General features: G+C 42.0%; 1 protein-coding gene across 5 annotated transcripts in view; it reads left to right on the top strand.

Moving 5' to 3' along the window:
- NUBPL (NUBP iron-sulfur cluster assembly factor, mitochondrial) overlaps positions 1 to 11,317 on the top strand; it is a 58,308-nt gene extending 46,991 nt beyond the window's left edge. For all 5 annotated transcript variants that reach the window (XM_082213790.1, XM_082213788.1, XM_082213789.1 and 2 more), the window contains 3 exons: positions 4,830 to 4,950; positions 8,971 to 9,053; positions 11,183 to 11,317. In XM_082213790.1, coding sequence (XP_082069916.1) covers positions 4,830 to 4,950; positions 8,971 to 9,053; positions 11,183 to 11,245 — 267 coding nt within the window. In that variant the 3' untranslated portion in view covers positions 11,246 to 11,317. The remainder of the gene's footprint in view (positions 1 to 4,829; positions 4,951 to 8,970; positions 9,054 to 11,182) is intronic.
- Positions 11,318 to 17,193: the final 5,876 nt, after the last annotated feature.

Raw genomic sequence — 17,193 nt, 5'->3', positions numbered from 1 at the left:
CTCCATTTCAGATCCATTCCAAGCCCTTTTCTTCTGCCTCTGTCTCCCTCTGCTCCTCCCTTCTGCTTTTGTCATCCTCTGCCTGCCTGCCTCCTCCTCCTTCCTTCTGCTGGTTGGGGAGAGGGAAGGCAGTGGAGACACAAGGCAGGCTCCCACCTGCCAGCCAAGGAAAAGGTAATTTTGGTTATACGTGCAACCCGTGGAACAAACCCTTGTGTATATGATATGTTGCAACTGTACTTCCTATCTGTGTTTGGTATGACACTGTATGCTCTGCCTGAACCTCATGTGATGGCAAAACCAAAACACCACACTTTAATGCCACAGGTGAAAATGCAGTCAAATAAGCTCCCTTCAGCTTCAATTATCCAATGCATGAGGTGGGCAGTGGGGATGAGCATGCTAGCTTTGCTTCCCCCCACCCCATTTCCCCCCATTGCCCTCAACTTGTGCAAGGAAGGTGACTGCGTGAAGCAGTGAGCCTTCTATATCTGTGGAGGCGCTCTGCACATTTTGGAACCCTGATTTTCTAAGATTCTGTTGCGTTTGGGGTGCCTTCACAGATACAGGCAGCTCCCTGCTTTGCACAGTCGCCCTCCGTGAACTGAGGGTGACAGGAACGAGAAGTGGAGGTGGGCAGAGCTAGCATGTTTCTCCGGACTGCCCCTGGCGTTGCTTGGAACATGCTGCATGCTCAGAGCTCACCAAACTGCCTAATAACTGAAAAGCCTGCCTAAACAAGTAGCTGGGCAAAACTTACAGATAATTTTTCAGGGCTGGGTTATTTGAAATAGTTCTTTTCCACCTCTCCTGTGCTCAAGGCAACTCACACAATATTTCAGAGATAAAAAGTAAACATTGGGGGGTGGGATACAGCAGCAGTCATCAAGACACCTTCAGCTCACAAAAGACTTCCTAAACAGGTGGGTTTCATAGCTGCTCCTAAAGGCAAGAAGATTGTTCCACAACTACTCAGCTTCTTACTGCAGCTGAGCTGATTTCCTGCAATTATGATATTCAGACAGGATATCTGAAGTGTAGCTCTCTCTCTCTTGGTGATCACTTGTGGCCAAGTAAGATTGTCTTCCATGAACGCAGGTCCTGGTGCCCGTAGGGTCCCATCTTCCTGGTGAAATTATATTTGAAGTAAACCTTCTGTTGTCAACAGAATACTTCTTTCACCATAATCATGGTGCAGGGGTGATTTCAGGGTGGATGGGTTTACTGCTGGGGAGGGGAGATTTGTGGCAGGCATGTTGTGCCCATATGGTTTTCAAATGTGCCCATGGGGCCCACAAAGGTTGGCAAACCATGATCTAGAGCATTTACGGGATGGTTAGGGCTGACTGAGTGCCAGATGGAAATAGGGAGGAGGGATGTTCTGCTGTATATGTGACAGACACAGACTATACAAAAGAACAGACTGCTGTGTTGACTTCTAATTAGGGCCTCTTTAAAAATGGATGTTGGCCAGACCATAGAAATTAAGATCAAATGAGCTGTATTACAAGAGCCAAACCATGCTCATAACTGCGACCGCAGACTGCAGCCGTAGTCAACCTATATGCTGGCAGGGGAGGTGAGTATGGACAGAGGTGTGTTTGACAGTTTTTACGGCAGCCAATTGCCTTGAATGTGAACGCTAGGTTTCAGTGGAAAAGTGGCTTGCTCATTCAGCCCAGTGCAACATAAACTGTCAAAAACACCTCTGGATATGCATACACCTCTTCCCAGCTCATGCATACTGCCGCATAGAATTGCAGCCCTAATCTTGTGCTGCATACCAAAATCAGTTATTTTGTCTGCATTTGTTTTACCGTTCGGCTATATGTGTTTTAAATATTTATACTGTGCCTCCAAGTATTACTATTAGATATGAGAGGAGGCGAGACATAATATTTGTTGTATGTTTTCCTCAATTGTTATGCGCTAAGACACACTGAACTGGTACAGGGAGAGGCAGAAGCTATGGAAAACAGTGGTGACAAAGGTCAGCTTCCTCCTGTCATCTTATAGCCAGGCCTAGAAGCTCCTTTGCTGTAGAGATGAAATTGCTGGGCACCTCTAGATTGCCTTTCAGTAAGTTCTTTCGAATTCTGGCTTCTGTCCTAGTGAACTTCCAGTATTACGTCTGCACACACCCTGAATAGTATGCACATCCAAATGTCCTTTATGCAAAAATCAACCCAGTTTAATAGGTATCCATAATTGGGCTTGGTGAGTTTTCTTTTGGGAGGCGGTTCATTGCCATATGTACTTTTGGGGATTCCTCATACAGTCGTATCTCGGCTCCCAAACACCTTTGGAGTTGAATGATCTTGGCAGTCCTGAACAATCAAAAAACCGGAAGTGAGTGTTCCGGTTTTTGAACGTTCTTTTGGAAGCTAATAGCCCTATGGGGCTTCCGCGGCTTCCAATTGGCTGCAGGAGCCAATTGGGTTCTCTTCAACTTCCGAGGCACGGCTGTATTTGAATTTAGCAAGCAAAGCACACACGTGCTAGGTTTATATTACACCAAACTCTTAAGTTAGCCTCAGAAATATAATTTGAAACACTGAGTTCAAATCTGTTGATAATAAATAGGCTTAATACCACAAGTAAGAGAGGCGATTCTAATGCAGTGGTGCCTCGCAAGACGAAATTAATCCGTTCTGCGAGTCTCTTCGTCTTGCGGTTTTTTCGTCTTGTGAATCACGGCTATTAGCGGCTTAGCGGCTATTAATGGCTTAGCGGCTATTAACGGCTTAGTGGCTTTAAGAAAAAGGAAACAAACTCGCAAGAACTCGCAAGACGTTTTGTCTTGCGAAGCAAGCCCATAGGGAAATTCGTCTTGCAGAACGACTCAAAAAATGGAAAACTCTTTCATCTTGCGCGTTTTTCGTCTTGCGAGGCTTTCGTCTTGCGAGGTACCACTGTGTTTTTCTAGGCTTGGGCAAAGGGGAGAGAAACTAGTGTGCAGAATGTGGTTTGAGTGATGAATAAAATATAATTAGTCTCTCCCTCCCCCTGTCCTCATTAAGAAAGAAAGAATTGATGTTACATACAGCCTTGCTAACTTTCCTGACAGGTTTTCTAAGTTAACTCAGTTCATTTAGCTTTTAAAGCGACATCTAATATAAGTGCATTAGGTTTTCCTTCAGTAATTTATCACATCATGCCAGATGTCATTATTTCTGTTGTTTGATTTTTAAATATGTTTCTCTTCGTTAGAGTGAATAGAAAATCATAGTTCTTTCCTCCCTTCTCCCCATCCCCCCTTGTAAGTGGTCCAATGAAACTGATGCTTTAAGGGCATAGATAATATTACAGAGAATGTTCACAGTTTTCCTTTAGCTTTGGAATAATTTGGCTACTAACAATGAGTTCACATTCGATTGTCAATCAAGGCAGCAGATCACCTTATTTATTTAGCCTGTTGCTCTCAACATACTTACTTGAGAATAAGCCTCATTGCACAAAGTGGGATGTACTTCTGACTGTACATGCTTAGAATTGCACTCACACCATTTTTTGCAGAGGTTTTAAGCTCATTTGCTTGGCGTGAGTTGGAGCTAAGAGACTTAGAAAGTTGGCAGTTTTGAATTTCAGAAAAAGTAGCTCTGACTCGCCAGAGCTTGAAGCAACAACAACAACAACAACAACAACAACAACAACAACAACAACAACAACATTTATTATTTGTACCCCACCCATCTGGCTGGGTTTCCCCAGCCACTCTGGACAGCTTCCAACAGAGATTAAAATACATTAAAACATCAGTCATTAAAAACGTCCCTAAACAGGGCTGCCTTCATATGTCTTCTAAACGTCAGGTAGTTGTTTATCTCTTTGACATCTGATGGGATGGCTTTCCACAGGGCAGGTGCCACTACCTAGAAGGCCCTCTGCCTGGTTCCTTGTAACTTGGCTTCTCGCAGGGAGGGAACTGCCAGAAGGTCCATGGCAGTTGTTCCTTTTGAGTGGGCAGTGATTTGAAATGGACGCTGCTTCCCGATTTTCTTTCTGCTTGCTCAACCTGTGAATTGTTAATAAAGAGCTACTCATCAGAACTATAATCTTCCCAAAGTAACTGAGCCTGCCTGGGATCTTCTTACTGCTCAGAGAATGGTGGGTACAAAAAACATAATTGTAATGGATGGAATTTCGTGTTGCGCTATGACAGTTCTTCTGTCTACATAAACAGCCTGTCAAATGGAGCAATCTCGTCTCTTCTCCCCTGCACACAGCCCTGCAGAAGTGCTGATTTGGGCACCAGATTGTGGGTGCCCAGCTGTGGGTGCATTGCTCTGCCACCACCTGCCATCGCAGTGGCGCCAGAGAGCCAGCAGAGGTAAGGCACTGAGCAGTGGCAGCCAAGCAGCTCGCATGTGTGGCAGCCGGGCACCCACAGTGGAAATTTTGTGGGTGGTGCCCAGGCACCCAGGTCCCCCAGAGATGGCACCCGTGCTACCCCTGGGTGTTTCCCCAGTCCCCCCCCCTAGCCAATGGGGATGGAATGGGGAGTTTGGGGAGACAGGAGGGGGAGGAAATCCCTGGTGCACAAGTGGAAGTCATTGCATTGGGCTTCTGCTGACAGGGCTCGTTAGAGTAATCCTGCACAACATATTTTATAGCATGCTTCACGATCGTATTCATGATGTCAAAATTGTGAAATGTAGACATGAGAATAATTTCCCTACCATCTAGAGTGGGGGCAGAGCTTTTCTTTTATGAGTAATTGGTAAGTGTTTGGATTTATTTCTGTAAGGTTGGCTAGTTGGAAGAAACTAACCTTTTCTGTTTTTTATTTAGCCTCTTTCTAACCTTTCTGAGTTTTTTCTATTTGCCAGGTCTTGGGGCTTGTTCAAAACATGAGCCTTTTCCAGTGCCCAAAATGCAAACACGAAACCCACATTTTTGGAACTGATGGTGTGAGGAATCTAGCCTGTGATCTTGGTCTGGATGTTTTAGGTAAGAATGTGGTGATTGAAAGTATTAAATAAGAAAGAAGTAGAATTAAATCCAGAATTATTTAATCCTCTTGAAATAAATAGACTTCAGGCACTCAGCTTCTGGCAGTGTGTTCAGGACTACTGTGTTATATAGAAGGAAATGCAGAATATGATTTATTTGGCCTTGATTCTCCACATCCACTGTTTTACATCATACATGTTTCCACGTACAGCGTTAATATGATTGGACTTGCATGTATCACATCATAGGAACCTTTTTTCTGATGAAATTGTGTTCAGAAAGCATCTGACTCTTTAAAAGAGGGAGCAAGGGAGAGAAAGAAGGTTGTTGTAGTGATCTTCTGTTTCCTGAAAGAAGATGGCTTATCGGCTAGACGAGAAGCAGGTCTCCGAAATTCTTCAGCTGGGGTGGAACAGACCTTCCCCAGCCAGGTTTCTTGTGAGGGTGGCTCCCCATGGTTGAATTTGTAGGAACAGTTCGTATGGCTCCATATCCCTCACCCTAATTGAGGATGAGTGATAGATGCAGGAAGATAGGACTAAGGGGCGGGGTCCACAACGAAGAGATTTAGTCAGACCAACAGATTTACAGGCAAACATTAGGTAAGAGTGGGTTGGTTTAACCCCACCTGCCCTTTTTCTACCCTACTGTCTGATCAAGGCTCTAAGTTGCACCTTCCCTAGATGAACTTTGCCATTTGAGGCCGTTACCTGTTGCTGCCCATCTTGTGGTTTCTGATGGCTTACCTGGTTAGGATGCAAATGCAACAGTTTCTGTTGCCTTAACCTCTGGCTGCAGCCTTCATATTTCAAACTCAGGTGTGTCATTAGCAAGAGGCGCTACACATTTTTCTTCCCACAGCTTGGCTTCTTTCTCAAAAACCCCTACCACCACCACTACCACCACCCATTTTACCATATATGCTCTGTCCACTGACTCCTCTCACCTCACAGCTCCCTCTCTGTCTTTAACCCTGGTCTGTAGCTCTGCCTGCCATGGCCCCTTGTGCTTTCTTTCGACACCTTGCTCTGCTCTGGAGCCCCTTCAGACAGTAGCTCTCTCAGCTCATAGGATAGCAACGCAGTTATGGCTGAGCGGAGCAGCCACGAGGGCAATTTGACCAGGAGAATCTGGCCCTCCACACTGAAAATAATTAACAGTCCCCGATGAAAATCATTCTTCTGCGTTGAAGCCTGCAATGTTTCAGGTATAAGCTGGTAATGAAATGTAAAATGTGGCATACCTCAATTAAGCTGGTAAATGAGATAATTGTGCCTGCTAATGATTTATATTTTCACACCGTGCTATAATTATATCAGTTCATACAGATTATCCATTTAGAACCAGGAAGTGAACTTCATAAAAAAAAAAAATTGTCATAGAAGCATTAGGGGCTGACAGAGACCTAGCAGAGCAAGGAAATCCATAATTAAAAGTACACAGTTGGGTTAGCTTGGCTGTCTGCTGGAAGCGTAATGAGGATTGGAGCCTGGGATCTTGTTTCAGCTGTCACTGGTACTGACCACTGCTAAGAAGCCTCCCATGGCAAAACTTCCTGCAATTAGAGTTGATTCATGGTCCTTCTGACGTGCACCTTTATATTGGAGCACATAATTAGTGTAGAGTTATCTGCATCGGATACGCCAGAGAGTCATGAAACACGATTGCATCCAAAGTAACACTGAGCAGCATGTTCCATCAGTGCGAGAGTTTTGAATCATTGAATTATAGAGTTGGAATGGACCCCAAGGGTCATCTAGTCCAACCCCCTGCAATGCAGGAATCACAACTAAAGCATCCATGAGAGATGGCCATCCAACCTCCCAAGAGAGACCGTTCCACTGTCGAAGAGCTCTTACCGTCAGAAAGTTCTTCCTGATGTTTAGTCAGAATATCCTTTCTTGTAACTTGAATCCATTGGTTCAAGTCACACCCTCTAGAGCAGGAGAAGACAAGCTTGCTCCATCTTCAATGTGACAGCCCTTCAGATATTTGAAGGTGACTATCATATCTCCTCTCAGTCTCCTCTTTTTTCAGGCTAAACATACCCAGCTCCCTCAACCATTCCACATAAGGCTTGGTTTCTGCTTGCACAACAGGATTCCCCTCTGTAAATACCTTCTAGGGTTCCCCCAATCCCCTAGAGGAGATTTGTGTATGGGGGGTCCCCAATCTAATGTTTCTGGCTCCCCAAGACCACTGATTTTGACATCAGTAGCAAAAGGTAAAAAGAAATAAAGCAAGAATGGCATTGGGACAGAGAGGTTTAAATTTCTCCACCAGCCCAGCACCTTGATAAGGATCTAAATCGCATCTTCTCAGTCATCAGATTGATATTTTTACAAGCAAGCAAAGGATAATAACCCTTTCTCCTCAGTCGATATGCACATATAAGCTGAGGAGAGGACTGTGCAAGTGGGCATGTGAGATGACTGATAAGCCCCCCCACCTCAGTGGCATAGCCAAGGATGAATGCGGTCCTTGGGCCAAATAATGGTTAGTAACCCCTGGAAAAAGTGTAAAACAACACACAACAATTTATAGACATGTAGGAATGAACTTTCAACATAAACAATATTTTATCCAGCTTCTGCAGTGTGTGTTTTCTAAATTTTAAACATCAGGTATCAATATTGGTCGTCCTTCACAAGTTACCTTAACTTGTTTTCATTTAAGGCCCAAGCCCAATATTTGTGACAAACTTTATGTAACAAACAGGCTACCCAATACTTTTGAGAAGAGGATGGAATCACTGCAGAATCGTGGGTGACTGACTGTTGAGAACTTGGACTGAGCTGCTGGATCCCCACGCCCAACCTTTCATCACAGCAAGGGGATAAATGGGGGCTTTTGTCTCATGGATGGCAGAGTTGTGGCTCCGGCCTGGGACGCTGCATTAGCTGTGGCAAATGCACCATCGGCTATAGAATAATGGCAGTGTAGCTTTCTGCCCCAGCACCAAGGAAGTCTCTTTACCCGTGGGCCTCTGCACCCGTGGAGAGGGCAGTCCACAGCATCGTATAGCTCCTCATTCACCCTTGCAGGGAGCATCAGATTTCTCCCTTAAAATTGCTTTCTGTACAGCTATTCTTACAATTTTATATATAGATTTGATTTATATTCAGCCGTTGCGTAATAATTGTCATGGTTGGAATCTGAAAAAGTTTAATTTTCCCCAAGAGATTTTTGTTTTTAAAGGATGGGACCATCCTGTGTGTTATTGTGCCATTTTTCTTTATTTCCGTGGCGGTCCCCTGCTGATTAGAAAAGCACAATACACAGTTGTTAACTGTTGGAAGGGAAATTAATTGAATATGTAACAAGCACTTAATTAAATCAGTGGTTCCCTAATAACAATAACACTTCCTTTCATTTTGGCAATTAAATATTTAAGCCTGTATTTGAATATTGATTAGGATGTTACAGTTGTGGAAATCAGCAGGGAATGAACTGCAGTACCGAAGAAATAACATGGGGCGTGTACTAGCTGGAAGCTGGGAAACTTTACTGCGGACCTGTTCTGTGAGCGCTAGGCACTGCATGCATTCGGCTGGCCTTTTAGCTTGAGTTTTGGTATAGCAGGGCCACGGAATTCTGCACTGCAGCACAAATGAATTCAAAGCCAATTTTTGGTTCCAGACCAGAGTGGAGACTGGAAAGAAAACAGAATGCCCAGTGGTGCATGGAAGTCCGACATGCTTTCTTTTGTCACCCTAAATAGGTCATCGTCTATGAATTTTTGTTCCCATTGGGTAATTGCAGCAGACAAAAAGGGAAAAGACTCCATTTCCGTAGATGACTGTAAGGCAGGGTTCTATCTAGCAATAAAATAAAAAAATATGAATAATGTTTCTTTAACAGATAGTTTGAATGACTTTGGCAGTGCGTGTATTTCAGCTGATTTTCATTCAAGTGTTGCTACTTACTGCGCTGAAATATGAGTAACACCAGTGCTAGTTGAATTTAGGCCATGTATAAAATATTGAGCTTAAACATCAATTTATGGTCTTCATACAGGTGACATTCCTCTACATGTCCACATAAGAGAAACATCTGATGCTGGCAAGCCCATTGTGGTCTCACAGCCCCAGAGTGACGTGGTGAGCTTTAATGTAGTTTGTGTACAAATCTCGTCTTGTTCATTTTTGCTTTGTTTATTACAGTGCATGTGCCACAGCTCCCAGCAGAATATTAAAAACACAATAAAACATAAAACATTAAAAACTTCCCTAAATAGGGCTACCTTCAGATGTATTCTAAAAGTCAGCTAGTTGCTTATTTCCTTGACATCTGATGGGAGGGCGTTCCGCTGGGCTGGCACCACTACCGAGAAGGTTCTCTCCCTGGTTCCCTGTAACCTTGCAGTGAAGGAACCACCAGAAGGCCCTTGGCACTGGATCTCAGTGTCCAGGCTGAATGATTGGGGTGAAGACACTCCTTCAGGTATACAGGGCCAAGGCCGTTTAGGGCTTCAAAGGTCAGCACCAACACTTTGAATTGTGCTCAGAAAGATCCTTCCATGCTAAGAAATAGAAGGAAATTTCAGAAGATTTAACAAATAGACCTTGAAGAACACTTTTCACATTATTAGAATTATTCATAGAATAGCCGAAGGCCCAGTTCTATCTGATGATGAATGGAATATTAAACCTGCACATATCCATTAGAAAATGAAGATATTTATAACATGATACGCACCCTGTGCAATCCAGATACCATTTTATGCCCCCAAAATGTTCCAAAGTGGGGTGAAAAGGATTTGCTCACTACCTTCCTATCCTAATGTCTAATAAGAAAGCCAACAAGATGCAAAAAAATTTAAAATGTTGTTACTTTTCACAAGTTTATGATAAAGGAAATAATATTACCTGTGCATTCTTTTAAAATAGAAAATTAAGATATTTATTGTGTCATATTGTCTGTGCTTAGGAACTCTGAGATACCTGTTTGCCTCCTGTGTTAGGTGATATGGATACATGTGCAATCCTCATAAGGGACCCAGGCATGCAACTTGCCATGCCTTATAGTTTCACTGTTGCAACTGGCATAGCTGGCTTCGTTTCAGTTTTAAAATACTTTGCATGATTGGTCATGGAACTGCATTGGTGAAAACTACAATGTATGTCTTGACTCTGCATGTGGTTTTACTTACCCACACACAGAATGGTCCCTTTGGAATATGTCCCTTGTGCTTTTTGTACAGGAGTGTCTTCAGAAATCATAGTTTAGGAGGTGGCCAGGAAGAGGAACCTCTCTTTATAAATCTGTAAAGCTTTAAAGCAAGATAAAGTTCATGCCTTATTTCTGAAGTTGAGGCCTCAAGGTCTTTTGCAGTCCTCTGTTCATCTGTAGTTACACCTTGAGAGCATTTCTGCCATTTCTTGGCTGTTTTATTTCTCTTTGCACTACAGAGCAGGCCTTTGGCCTCCAATTGATGGGTCAGCAAATTGTTAATGTTAAGCTGTCAACTTTTTCCTTTGCTAAGGAAAACGCACACCTTTCTTTGCAGAAAGATGAGCTATAGAAAATCCCATTTAGAAACCTCAAACCAAAAAGAACAGAAAAATCTCTAAACTGAGAACATAGTTTATTAATATGAAGACAGTTCAGAATGATAAATGAGAACTGTAAATTTCTCCTTTCCATTTCCCTCCATTAAAATTCTCTTGTTTCACTTCAATCCGTCTTGTGTTGCTTAGAAATGATGGCACAAACAGTTCAGTCCAGCTTTATAATCAGATAAATAGCCCATTAGGAAGAATATGAGTAGGAGAAAAAGTTCAGCATGTGTACATGTTAAGTTTATGAAAAGTGGAATCCAGGTTTGTTGCGGTTCTGATTGATTTTTGCCTGCTGATGAAGGATGCAACAAGAAGGGAAATACCTTATGAAAAACTCACAAATTATTACCCCCCCAATAGCTAATGATCCTATATAGGAGTTTCAGTGGGTACTTGCCAGTGCAAGGTCTCCCCATCCCATCCGGCGAACCGAAATTTCATGGCACAGAAGCTGCATTATTTGTCAACATTCTGTTGGTGACGCATTTCTTCTCTTACAATTAGAAAGTGTCTAAACGTTTCATTCCATAACAGCTCAGCCAAGTGGTGGGAGCTGGTTTGCTGTTGACAGAAGACAGCCAGTTTGTTGCCTGTTTTATATAATATTTTATGCTGTTTTACTCTGACCTAGGAGATAAACACATTGCCACTTTTAAATATCTTTACAGGCCCAAGCCTATCTGAAGATTGCTGCTGAAATAGTGAAAAGACTTCCAGTTTCTCCAACTTAAAGCCATATTTTTGAGGTTCTGTGACTAGAACTCTACCATTTGAAGTGACAGAAGAAATGATATATTATGGAACATGTCTTATTTTTTATTTTGTCTTGGAAAATTAAATGTCAGCACCAACTTAGTGTGATTGTCATATCAAACATTTGAAGCAAACTTTCAGAACGCTTTAGCAGCAAAAAGCACCCAACTCATATTTGGAACTCAGGATTTTTAGTGCATCATTCAGTAGGCCTGGTATTGAAGAGGAAGAGATATTTACAGAGATTTTAGCGTCTTTATGTAGGTACACTGACAAACACCAGAATGCACCACTGCATGTGTGGTCAGTTTGTTTCTCTCTGTCATGTGTCTGAATTAAAGATGAAGATACTAGAAATGTAAGATAATTATGCTCAGCTTTGAAGAGTTATCATTAGCCAAGATTCACTTATAAGCAGTCAAACAATTAACTAAGAATCCTAAGAACTGGCTTTTTTATGCATTCTCTTATCAGCTTATGTTCGATCATAAGATAATTTTCTTATTGTAATTCTCTGGGGAAATTGCTCCATTTCCTTTGTCTGGTTGAACCTGAATAAACCCAAAAATCAGCAACAAGCTCTTCATTAAAATTAGATGCATCTCAGATCAGGTTGCCAAAGGAGGAAACAAGTGATAAAAATTAATTACTGATGATTGCATATATGAATATTTTCCCGCTAGGAAATAATAGCCCTGAATCTATAAACAAAAAGATCTAATTGCCCTTTTTTATCAGTGCATACTGCGTGGTTTTGTCTGAATTTCCTACTGCCTTAAGTCTTGCATCATTATTTTCTGCTGATAGAGCCGGTCACAGCAGGGGGAGGGGGAACTGAATATGAATGCATCTAGCATTTAGGCTTACATAAACTGAAAGTGTGTCTGTACATAATGGTGTATTAGTGTCTCTCTATTCAATTCTATATATTTTTGGTTCATGCTACTATTTGTTCCTGTTATATAGGTTCTAATGATAATGTACAATCACTCATACACAGAATAAGCAAGACAACAGGGTGTATTCAATATAGCGCTAAGGTGAACATTCCATCAGCACAATAATTTATCCTTCGTGGTGGAACATTCTCCCCACCCTGCTCTCACCCTCTTGCATGCCATCTAAATCTGTTTCCCCTGCCTTGCAGATAGCAAGGTAGCTTGTTCTAGTCCAAAAAATTAGGCCTAAAATTTTACTGAAAAAGGTTATGTGAGTAGCTGTCTGATTTTCAGAGTTTAGACTGAATTCCTGCCATTTTGTTCTCCAGCATATACTATTCAAATAAATACAGTCTCCCTATGAATGCACAGGATCTGAGATAAAACATGGTAATGATACTATAGGTAATGGGAAATAAGCTTTCTATCAAGGCTTTCCAAAGAAGGCTTCCCAAGGGAGCGAAAGCGAGATAAATTGTGCTGAGGCCTTATTCCAGGAGTGCATCTCTCATCACCACTAAGTTATTTAGTGGTTCGTATTGTAGGGGCAAGGTGCCTCCCATTCTTCCTTTATACTGAGCTGGACTACGATGACTTTTATAGCACTGATTGGCTTTTGGAGAGACTGGATCCAGATGCACCATTCTCAAGTTTCCATCTTGGAAGGACAAAGGCACACATTTTCTCCCTCTTGTTTATACTGAGCCTTGGCAAACTGATTCTATGATTAAAAGTTTCCTAGAGCGTCCATGAAACGTTTCTTTATTTTCGTGTTGCAAATTTTTGTGTTGTGTTTAAATAAGAAAGAAGGAATTTTGGCAATTTAGTAACAATATAAATCAGCAATACTGATTTATAAATCCTTGCATCTTTTATCCATAACAGGATCAAGGTAGCCTGTGCATGCATGTATGAATGCTATTGTTGCCATGCGGACTTCTGTTTGGAATACACTACTAAGAGTTGCTTGGCATCCATCTGTCTCAGGAGACAATGGAAGATAATGTTTTCTGGGGTGAAGACAAACCATGGGAGAGTTACAGCACCAGCTGTGGCTGTAGAGACCGATATGAGAGAGACATGTTTTGTTGCAGCTGATGCATGTGTAGCATGGCGTTTCTTCTTTCTGTGCTTCACTCAGCAGTCATTCCTTCTTTGGTTGCTATGGATACACAACCTGATTGTCTCCAGACACTGCAGTTGTCTGCAAGAGATTCCCACATGGTGGGGTTAATCCTGGCATGTGATGCCCCAAATCTTCCTGATGCAGCGCATGTGGGAGGCATCATTCCTGGCAGGTGTAAGTTGCCCATGTCTCACTACCATAAAATGGTGTGCTCAGCACGCAAGCCTGGTAGACCTTCATCTTGGTATTGATCATTGGCCTCACATTCTCCCATACCCTTTTGGAGAGGTGAGCCGTTGCTACAGCTCCTTTGCCAAAATGCTCAGCATTGATGGAGAAGTTTTGGTTATGGTGGAGCCCATGTAGACAAAATTGTCTAGCACTTCAAGTGTGTGGTCACCAATGCTGATGCTTGGAGTGCTGGCGATGTTCTGACCCAGGATGTTGGTCTTTGTGAGGTTGATGGTAAGGCTGAACTCCCTGCAGGTTTGGGCAAAACAGTTGATGAGATCTTCCTCAGAGTGTGCTGTCAAGGCTGCAAACATCTCTCAGATAAGGACCTTCTGCACTTTTGTCTTAGCATGGAGACATGCCAGGTTGAACAGATCCCTGTTGCTCCTCGAATGGATTTACGCACTGTCTTCAGTCTCATTGAAGTATATGAAAGCAACAAGGCGAAGAATATGCACAAAAAGTTGGGTTGAGAATACAACCCTATTTTACACCACTCTTCATAGGGAAGGTATCTGAGGATGAGCTATCATATTAGACAGGTTTTTTATGGAAGGACATGGTCATCTGGTGGAGCTTCCTACTTTATTGAGCAGTGTGAAGAGTCCTTTTCGACTGCCGACCCATTGATTTCAGTATTCTCTTGCTGGTATTGATCACTGGTATATGTTGGATGGATTTATTGTATTTTACATACTTTTGGAACCTGCTCTGTGATCACTTGAAGTGATGAAAGGTGGTCTCCAATTTTTTGAAGCAAGATATCATTTAAAATATCCATACATGTTTCACTGTTAATTTTGAAAAATCAATTAATGAGAACACATCAGTCCTACTGTTTACTGTTTGTTGCTCTTTTCTTGTAAGTTATCCGTTTTATCAGTTGCTTTTCCAATGCTGAAAATTCAGTATTGTTGCTATTTCATACATGCAGATGTGTTAGTTGATTACAGAACTGAGCTGCTTTACTTCACTTTTCTATCTAAAAATAAATGTTTAGTGTTTTTTTAAAACAGCAGCAGCAGCAGCAGCAGCAATAAACTGTGCTATCTTACAGTAAAAATTGCAAATGTTGCTAAAGCTAGCCACTGCAGAAAGCCATTAAAATACTTCAAGAAAAGGAGTCAAAGACCTGCTGAAATAGAACAGTCTTATATGACCAAAGACAAATAAAGATGGAGCCAGGTGATTTGGAAAATCAATAAAAAATAATTGGGGGGGGGGGGAGAGACAGAGCCAGGTGGACCTCCTTTGAGAGGATGTTCCAAAGTCTCAGCAGAAAGAACACGTGATGGCTCCTAACTGAATGTGTGAAATGCTTCTGTTGAAAAGCACTGTGTTTTGATGTGATACAGAAGTTCTGTTTCATACGTTTCGGCATTTAAGAGCTCTTATGTGAATTAAAGTTGAAAAATGGCCATAAACTTGGTGGGAGGTTTGGTGGGGGACAGACTTCTAAGTGCCTGGAGAAAGTTATTTTTGTGGAACACTTGATGGAAAATTCTAAACAAAATGTGACCCCAAAGGACGATTCAGCCCTGAAATAAATATTTTTCCAAACACCTGGAGCTCCTTCCACCCCATCATATATAAAATCATCAAGTCTTGCGTGCGTCTGGCAAATGGCTCTGCCTGCATTTGAAATTATCCGTGGATAATGGACAGTTGCATCTGGAGACACTGCCAGGACCACAACACTGACTAGGAACAGAAGCTGTCCCAGTGTAAAAGCCAGGCCCAGGGCATGGTCAGCTGAGAAAACTAGGACCAGGAGGGTCAGGCCATCCCCTGGCAGGGACCTTGGGCTTGACTGTTCCATTTTATAGAGATAAGGGAACCCTCCTTGGAGTGTTGCCCACAGGTAAACAGTGTGGAGAGAGACAGGGGCAGGATGAGTAGAGAAAGCCGGCTGAGAAAGAACCAGTATGAAGTAACGACATCTGTACTGAATCCACAAAGAAAAGCAATTTTTCTGAGCAGCTTATCAATTATAGGAGTGGAATTGACTGCTGAGTGAACATGTATAGGTTCGAGCATCTCTTTTTGAATTACTTTACCACACTCTTAACACAATTCCACCCACCCCCCCAATGGGTGAAAAAGCAGGGGGGCTGTTTTGAGGGCAGAAAAAGTGGCTGATGGTGAGGTGGTTAAGGAGTACTTCCCCACTATTCTTTCCTGCAAACTGGCACCCGGTTTCGTTTATTTTAAAATAATCAGACTTTTCATGTTTCCTGTGTGACCTCTGATTTGGCCCCATCCTAAAACACTTTCCATGCTAGTTTCAAGAGACTGCAGTCTAGGGACTCTCAATCCTCCATGTCGGAATGATGGCAGCAGCTCCAATCCAGCTGGGCCTGATGCTGTGAGAATAGTTATGTAAAAGTACCAACCATGCTGTGCAATTAAACTTCCCCTACAGAGTAGGAAGAGTAGTCATGGCATAATTGTACACGTCATATAATTGTGCTATTAGCGCAATTAAATGCGTATTTATTTCTCTGGCTGCTTTCTCCACTCTTTATTTTTAGCTGGCGTTCTAAATAAAACTGCTGATAGGGAAGCAAATTAACCTCAAGTGTTTCTTCACACAAAATAAGAGATTTAAGTATACAGTTCTTGAGCTTCTTCTCTTTCCTATTTGGTAAATAAAGCATTTCCTCAGATTCTGATGGGTCAGACACAAGTGTGGTTGTGTTTAGCAACTTAGGTCACATTTTAACAACTTAGCAACTTAGGTCACATTTTAACATTATAAGGTAATGAATACCTTATAAACTGCTGTATGTACTAATGTGTATCCTCAAATTAGTTTGGCAGCCTGCTATAGCAGTTCGTGTTCTGAGACATTCTGCCACCTTTGTGATTTTGTCTGAATTTTTCAGCCATTGACCTCTTGCCTTTATTTCTGATCTGTTCATATTAGGGGAAGGTGATTCAAAGCTGATTATAGCAATATTTTTCCAAGCTCATTTTTGTTTTTATCTCCCTCCTGTTATCCTTTGCATCTGTTTTAGATTTGAAAGAGGGGGTGGCTATCTCATATTGCACCATATCTCTGCCAAAACTCCAAAAACAGCTTGGGTTCTCTCTCAGATCTATGGACACAGAACCATATTTTATGAGCTGCTATATTTTTAGCCAAGCAGGAAAAGGACTAGGAAGCAGTCGGTCACTAAATGGAAATAATCGCAGATGTGGTATTCATAACACTGACTTGTTTTGTCTTCATTTTATGCATTACTCTGTGGTTTGGATCTTGATGCTTGACTCAATTTATTACAGTCAAACAGCTACTATTTTCTGTTATAGTTAAATTTAATTGTATTGTCTTTCTAGCAAAGAAACCTCAGCTTCCACTTGCTAATGTACATTTTTGCTTATATCTTTGTTTATAATCTGGGATTGAATATTCCCTACGATGACTATAACTAAATCACTTCTCTTTTGGGCCATGTATATGTTTGGGCAAGCTTGTTAGGGAAACATCTGTTGTTCTTTTTATTTCGTTTTGGAAGTGATACTGTCAGGGAACTGCCATCAGTGCTGGAGGGAGAGAGCAAAAGCCAGAGGGGTTATAGAGAGCCTCCAAGGATCGGGAGAAGCAGCTCCACTTCTGGGGAAGAGAATA

This window comes from Podarcis vaucheri, assembly GCF_965113315.1.
Source record: "Podarcis vaucheri genome assembly, chromosome: 1".
Taxonomy (NCBI): Eukaryota; Metazoa; Chordata; class Lepidosauria; order Squamata; family Lacertidae; genus Podarcis; species Podarcis vaucheri.
This window is presented reverse-complemented; position numbering and strand designations above follow the sequence as displayed.